The sequence below is a fragment of the Castanea sativa genome, chromosome 1, assembly GCF_040712315.1.
Source record: "Castanea sativa cultivar Marrone di Chiusa Pesio chromosome 1, ASM4071231v1".
Lineage (NCBI taxonomy): Eukaryota > Viridiplantae > Streptophyta > Magnoliopsida > Fagales > Fagaceae > Castanea > Castanea sativa.
In genome coordinates, this window is record NC_134013.1 from 56,295,950 (window position 1) to 56,304,369 (window position 8,420).

The 8,420-nt window shown below is 31.6% G+C and overlaps 1 protein-coding gene across 1 annotated transcript; it reads right to left on the reverse strand.

Annotated features, from left to right (window-relative positions):
• Nucleotides 1-1,439: 1,439 nt before the first annotated feature.
• On the reverse strand, nucleotides 1,440-3,169 carry LOC142606349 (transcription factor KUA1-like). The gene is made up of 3 exons (XM_075777717.1): nucleotides 2,742-3,169; nucleotides 2,120-2,316; nucleotides 1,440-1,987 (listed from the first exon to the last, which is right to left on the reverse strand). Exons 1-3 carry the CDS (start codon nucleotides 3,040-3,042, stop codon nucleotides 1,601-1,603), a joined length of 885 nt encoding a protein of 294 aa, XP_075633832.1. The 5' UTR covers nucleotides 3,043-3,169; the 3' UTR covers nucleotides 1,440-1,600.
• Nucleotides 3,170-8,420: the final 5,251 nt, after the last annotated feature.

The following is an 8,420-nucleotide window of genomic DNA, read 5'->3' on the forward strand; positions in this document are numbered from 1 at the left end:
GTCATTCTTTTACATTATAAGTTTGATTTCTAAATCCTAGTCTTTTCCATAAATGTGGACTGCATAACATCTTGAATTAGCATTACAAGATTCTGGACTTGGGACCCATTTTCTCATTATATCAACTTTTGACTCAGAGAGTGATTTTTTTTTTTTTTTATTTATCATGGAGTACTATGTATCCTATATATTAAATTCCCTAATAATATCTTTATCATATTATTCTATTTCTGGAAAATGTGAATGGATTGGCTAAGGGTTTACAAGACTTAGCCATAGGGTGTAGGTTTGTGTTGCCCATGTATGCCTTTCTTTTCTCAAGTTTGGCTGCGCAATCTTTGTTTTTGTAATTTGTTTTAACGGAAAAATAGGATACAAGAAACTTGGCCTTGACTCAGATTCATTACACTGGCTATGTTTCAAGCTTCTAAAAAGCCATTAGAGGGTTCCAATTCTAATCTGTTGCTGTGTTCATTAACGATTGTCCAACATACATTTGTGTGAACGTTATGAATCTTATGATCCCTTTATGACCAATTAAATTTTGATGCTAAATAAATTTCTATAAATCTTGAAAAGAGAGAACACATTGAAATAAAATGTTAATTTAAGCTATGAACTAAGTGTCCATTTTAATTTTGATTTTGATTTATAAGTATGTATACTACTTTATAAAGTATAATTTTTTTCTAATTATAGTTGTACTTTTGTACTGTTTACTCTTTGGAAAAATAGAAAGATAAAGTATATATACCAAATGAAAACTTTAGGAACTATCGAAGAAATGAAGAACTTTGAAATCACAAAAACATTCGAACCACAAGTAGTAAGATTCCAACACTTCATTCCCTTCCTCTACATTCTCTGAAGCACTACAATTTTATATTTAATTTTTTGTTCAAAGTGAAGAAGTTAAAGAACCTTTATTCTTGAGTCACTTTGGTTCTTTCCCCACAGATGTCGCTGTTAAGACAGCTTGCACTAGCAAGGAAGCGAAAGCTTGTGTGACTTTCTCAAATAACTTAAGCCGCAGTTTAACATGGACTTACCAAAAAAGACACGAAAGTGATTAGGGTCTGATTATTAAAAGTTATTGTGTTCTCTCAAGGTGGTGCGTGGTGGTGTGGAAAATGCCATTTCTTTTTTCCTTTATTACAATGCCTAGGTATAATCCCAAACTAATAATTTGGACCTGAAATAATTGATGGGATGTATGCAATCACTGTAAACCACGTTTGTCTACAATGTTCCATATCTATATCTAGACTATATGTCCAATATATGAGATGCTAATTACTATCACATTTTCCATAACTAGAATAAAAAGAAAAACAACATGAGCCCATCATATTACTAACAGTAACACTGACACACATGTTGCAGTCACATATAGAGAAAGAACAGATATATTTAGCAAGGATTTTTGACTACTTTCATACTGATATCAAAATAGATCTATTTATTCAGATAAGAAAAAAAAAAAAAAGGATAGATTTCCCATTAAGATGTACCAACTACACTAGTAATACCGTGAATAACATGTTACTAAGTGCTCTGCTGCTTAAGGGTGACATATCTATGGGTTTTTGTCCATGAACGTTCATGTAACAGTAATAGGCCCAAAAAGAAGGGGAGCTGGGGATGATTTATTTTGTTCCAAAGGCCTTGGTGCTGCAAGTGTGAGCTCTAGATTAGGTGATGCATTTGAGGAACTGGGTTTTGCTGCATGTGAAGTTTTGAGCTGGGAATCAATCAATCCATATAACCAAACAGGCACATTAGCCTTACTGCTTGAAGGTAATTGAGGATCTTCAGTTTCTTGGTTATCTGATTTAGCATCTTGTTGTGAGGAACTATGGCCGAGCAGTGGCAGAGTAGTATCATGTTGAGAGCTACTTGTTTTGCAATATTCAGCAGGAACTGCATCAGTTGGCTTGGAATTAGTACTACTTGCAGGATGACCTAATATGTTGCTGCTGCTTCCAACCTATCATCCCAAAAGGAAAGAAAGAAAAATTTTGATTCACGAGTTTATAAATGACACTAGAGGGTGTGAATCATTAAGCATATGATGCAAGTAGAATCTCTATATAAGCTAGAAAGATCAAGGAAATAATACCAAGTCGAAAAGACTTGAACGTCTCTTCTTCTTGTTAAGGCTTGCTTGTCGAAGAAAATACTTTTGAGCGTGACTCGCAACTTGGGTTGGGGTCCTTGTTGTCACATAGTTTCTAGAGATGCCCCTCCAATCACCCTTCCCTAGCTTCTCAAGCCCAAGTAGAAATGTTCTGTGCTCCTCTTCTGTCCATGGAACTCCTAAACATACAACCACAAGGACACCTATATTCATCAACAAAATGAAAAACAAAATCTTTTTGCTCCTAGCTAGTTTATTTCATATAAAACTTTCCAAGCCAAAAAAAAAAAAAAGTAACAAATTGGTGAAAAATAGGTTGCTTTAAGATTCTTGTAAGAAGCTGAAACAATTTCATTGAAAAGTGGGACGGGACTACACACCCGAGAAATAATCAAGTGCCTAAAAAGCTTTGGACACCCACCTTAGTAAGAAAAAAAAAATCATTGTAATTAAAGAACAAATTTTGTCCTTGAAAAGAATGAAAAAAAAAGGGTCACCTTGTATTGTAGTTATTAGTATGTAATTCACTCGCAAGAATACTTTTGGTTCTACTGAAAAATTTTGAAAAAATTCCATAAAAGATATGAATTCATTCCAAACTCACCCTTCTTCCTCTCTTGGGGTCGACATATTAGACCATCAGAGAGATAACCAATGGTTGTTTTATCAGAATTTTCATCGATGGAAATTCTCGAGGAGGACAATGAAGACGATGGTGATGTTGGTGATGAGGATGAGGGTTGATACAAGCAATCCACGCTAAAACTTTTCTTCAAGGCAAAAGAAGATGAAGATAAGTCGAGTTGCACTCCAAAGAGCCTAAGACCACCAGCAAAAGTCTCTCTGTAAGTGCAGGTCCTTGAATTATGGCCTATGTTTCCACAATGTGAGCACTTTCTGCCCATGTTCACCCGGACAAGTTTAACTTCTCAGATTAACGACTTAACACCTCCACAATATCAAACTCAGAGAGTGAGAGAGAGAAAGAGAGAGAGAGAGAGAGAGCACAAATAACTAATATGTTTGGTAGTATATAACGTGATGGGGTGAGGTGGGGGCTATGAAAATGGATGCACACCAAGAGAAGATGATTGGATGGACATAATTTATTGTTGGATATTTTTCCAACTTGGTTTCTAAACAAAAGCTAGAGATTATAAGTACACTTCTCTCCCTCTTTATTTTTCTCTTAAGAAAGCTTTTTCTTATACTGGATAGTTTTGAACTCTTAAGAGTTATACATGGTATATTTGTCCTTTGGTCTTTTGTAACATACTATATTCTGTAGATAGGGACACTTGTAATTTATTTTCGTCCATCCATTGCATCAATTTGACATAGAAATAGATATGTACGTAGTTATCTGTATTTTCAGTTGTACATTTTAATTTATTTTCATATAACCTTCCATGGTATAACAAAGGAATAGTAGAGAGGGATATTTATATATTGTAGTCCTCCAATAGTTTGGGGGTAGGTACGTACATATCAATATGACTTAAGAAGGGAGAAGAAATATCACAGAACATGAGAAACTTTGAAAACTAATGCTGATCAGACTACACCAACTTTCATAGGAAACTCACTAGAGCGATATATACGTCCACTTTATATAAGAAAGAGAAAAATATGACAAAATTAGCTTTGAATTCAAATTTCTTAGTTACTTCTACGAAAGACCTTAGGAAGTTAAGATTCTTTGTCATATATCAAATATCTTTGAAATGAAATATTAGTATAGGAGATCTTGTGAAGTTTTTCCAATTCCCAAGAAAACCCCTCAAACAAGTCATCTCAATTCTAATCAACAACATAAATTCAAAAGCACAGGTTGATGATCACCATTAATCAGAATAGCTGATTTCTGTATAATAAAAAAAGAAAAACATCCTTTGAATCAATATTAATGACCCATCATTTGGGTATTAGATAAGTACTACTTGTACTTAATTACCAGAGCACACATTAACCAAACCATTGAAATAAATACTGATTAATAAAAAAATAAAAAAGCCATACTATTTTGATTGTTTGACATCTCACATCATTTATTATATTGTAGTGTTTATTATAATAATATCTTAATTTTAAATGTGTTATGGGACTTGACTATAATTTCACTATCATGTAAATAGTACCAGGAGCTGATTCGAGGGAGGAGAATAGGATATTTTCCTTTCCTGTGTAGGTAAAGTTCATACATTAGTAATCAAAACAAGATGGAGACTGAGAATATGATACATTTGGTAGAAACCTCACCCAACTAGCTAGCTAGCTAGCTTTGTCTTTATTAATATTATATTATGATGTTATTTTTATTATTATAGATTTGCCAACTTGTTGAGGATGGGTCTCATAACCCACTGCATCTGGAAGCCAATTTCAAAGAATATTTTAGCCTTTCTCTATGTCTGAACCAGTAAGCACCCAATTTTGGTCAATTACTTCAGGCTTATTTGGCAGTGAAATTAAAAGGAATCTTCACTTGTAGAAAAGAGCAAAAGAGAAGATGATGATCTTAAGAATGTTTTATTAATCTTTTGGGACTAAGTGTTAAATCACTAGCTCAATTTTTTATTTTTTTTAATCAAGGATGATGTATGTCATAAGTTTATGTTACCATTCTCCAAGGCATAAGTTTTGTACATTACCAATAAATAAGAATCCATATGATGCGGCGTAAAGAAATATTTATTTTAATTCAATCTTATTTGATTTGGATGTATTATTATTATTATTATTATTATTATTATTTAATTTGGATGAATTGTTATTGTATTATTATTAGTTAGTTGGAATATTATTTTAGGTAATAATTAATCATAGTAATTAATAAGGTTTATTAGTACTTTGTTTTCTTTTATAGAATCAAGGTTGTTTTTGTGATTCAATAATGGAGATTTTCTAGGGAAATCAGAATTAGGCATTTCTAAGTAAGTTAAAATTAGGGTTTAGTAGTCTATGTAAGCATAGTATTGTACTCATACGAAGACAAGTTACACTTTGATTAATTAAAATTTTTTTTTTCTGCATTTTCCAATGGCCTAGTGCGATTTCCAGCCAATTTAGGTGTTGATCCCCAGAAGTTTGTTTTCTTTTACTTAGTGCTTACTCCAAGTAAACTTAGATGTGATAACTCTTAAAATGATAAAATTTAGTTACAAAATTGATTGTAGCCTAAGGCTACAATCTTACTCAATAAAATAAATATTGATACATATTTTGAAAATCTAACCGTTAAATTGTATGTTTTTTAGATTCTTAATACACATGTCAAATTTTGTGTCAATTAGATGTTATTTACTATATGATCTATAAGATTAAAATTTATGCATAATTTTAAATTTAAAAAAACTTGCAATTTAAACAATCTATTGATAATATAGTTATAGATCTTTCATTTTCTAGAAATTTTGCAAGTATAGAGATTATAAGATGAAGATGTAATCCAATGGTAAATTTGTCTAAATTCACTTCTAATAAAAATATATTGAGTAAGGTTGTAGTCACAACCAATTTTGTAGTTAAACTTTATCCTTCCTAAAATACCTATTTTTTAATTCTTTTTTCATTCAATCTTTTGGTTGCATTATTTTGGTTTCGTCTGCGTAACCATATGTTTTACTTTATTAGAATAAATCAAGAATATTGCAAATGTTTTGCTTTGTTAGAATATATGACAATCAAATAAAATAAAATCAAAATATCTACTATGAAATTTTTTTTTCAGACTGCAAATATTGTGCTAAAAGAGCTCAAAATGACGTGAACATCAAGGGACTTGAAAATATTGATAACCCAATTTATCAGAGAACTTGGTGCAATTTTAATTGTGGTCTTTGATTCAGTGTGTTTGGTGAAACTCTTTTGGTCCTATTCGGTATCCAGATAATTGAATTTTTATCAGTCTTGTAAAATCAGAGCTATAAGCAATGACCCCAAGGCAGCACTTTGGCAACCAAATATTTTTAGGTTGGTAATGAACTAGAAAAAATAAGTTAGAAGACAAGCATGAATGAGACTGATTTCTTAAAGGTGATTATCATGTCCTAAAGTAGTGAGTATACAAGAGCACAAGATTTACTTTTTTCAGAGTTGCTTCCACACAAGCTCAAAAGGTGTAACTTTAACAGAAGCAAATGGCCATAAGTGTACCATTGTCCATTAAATTGCTGAAGTAAAAAGCACTGCATCTAAAGAAGTGTTAGATCACCTTTCACAATTTCTTCAAGTACAAGAGCACTTTGTACTGGCCATTTGTTCATTAGTACCAATATAATTTTAGTTGAAATATATATCACACCAATGGTTTTGCATAGGATGTGTTTAAAGCTTATACATTTCCAACCCAAATGGACAATCCCATTATTTTTCTCTCTTTTAGGTACACCTCCTCTTGCTTCTTATAGCTAGCTTAATTTAGCTTCCTTCTCAAACATCTAACCAAGTTGGAGAAAGAAAAAGAAAAGAAAAAAAGCACCTTCAAAAAGCTATGTAGACCTTAAAATGCTCTAGCAATCATCCATGCTCAAGTCTTTTCGATTACATGAAAAGAGAGCAAATTAATTCAACGTTTTGATGTGGAAAAAAGTAATGAACGGGCAAGGTTTCTTCAAGGGTCCCGTTCAAACTAAGGATCTTCTCAACTACTGATTGATTTATACATATAAGAACAATTGCATTTTTCTTTTTTTCTTACCCCCATTTCTATATCATTCTATATTTACCTTTATGTAGCATTGTTGTGCCACTAAATGTTCAAAAAGAAAGATTACATCACAGATAATAATCCAGAAATAGAACTAAAAATGTTGCGGAGTGTCCAATGTACAAGCACTTTGCATCAGTCTTTTATAAATTAATAAGATACCTTTCACTAATCTTGTTGTAGCAACACAGAAAAAGACAGAATTTTAACCCTTAAACTACAGTCTTTTACTGGGGTTTGATGGTGCTACAATTATTTATCCACTTGTTTGGTTGGGATATGACAATTCAATAGACGTTAACAACTAATTAATTTAATGATATCATGCAAATAGCACATTTTTCAAATCCCACATATATCCCTTACTTTTATAAAAAATGAATCTTGGAGTAACAATTATAAGTGTCAAGTGTATCTTTGGCTTCTAAATGTCCTCTACATGATAATATATTTTTTGGTGTAAGCCACAAGTAAATGATATTATTTTAAATGTTTATATTTCTATAATACTACGTATAAAATAAAGATGTAATTATAATATTATTGAATCTTAAGGGAGTTTATTGTAATTATTTTTTATTCCTGGATATTTGAATTTGCAAGCGTCATGTATTGTGAACATTTTTTAAAAAAATAATAATAGTAGGTGAAATTGAAAGAAAAATAAAATTGTTAATCCAGTACATAATGCCCGCAATAATACTTAATTCCACAAATAAGTGCCTTTCTAATTCTACAAAGAGGTGTCATTCTAAAGTCATCACTTCTCTAGGAAGAAAAAAAAAAACTTAGACCTAAGTGTCATGATGAACACGAGGAAACTTGGTATTTGTTTGACAATTAGAAATCCTTATAAAAGTCGGTAATTCTCTGCACCAAATCTTCTTTTATTTTTTTATTTATTTTGTTTTTGTTTTCATCAAATTTAATATTTGACCGCATGGTTACCTTCATCTTTTCAACTCCATGAATTGAACCTAATGTTTTAATCATGTTATATAGAGAGGTAGTTTGGGCTTTGTATAGATGGATTGGCTTGTCACATCAGTTTATTAGTTTGAAAAATTAAAAGTTCTAATTTGCCATAAACTCTCAGCAATGTAAACTCAAATAACATTGTATTGAAATGGTCCCATGAGCATTTTACATTTAACAATCATATTGGTGCTTGCTTTGGCATTTCCAGAAATGGGAATTGAAAGTAAAGAAAAATGGCTTCATTTGCAGCATATGCAACAGAATATACTAATTATCCCCTGAAGCTTATGGTCCCCACATCCCACCATTCTCAGCACTCTGTACCTTGTTACAGATCTTAAAGATTTGGATATCTTAGTCGCAGTTAAGAAATATATTCTGTTCATTCCCATTTTCAGTCAAAGGCAATGAAAGATTAAACAACTTGCACTATCTTGATATTGTCAGTATGACTTTTAATGGCCTTGGATTAAGATATTGGAAATGAACAGTCAAGTCAAGAAAACTAAAGGGTATGAAGGTCTGATAATAAGAAAAGTGAATGATAATAATACAAAAATTACCATGCTTTTAAAAGAAGCAAGAGAACACCACAGC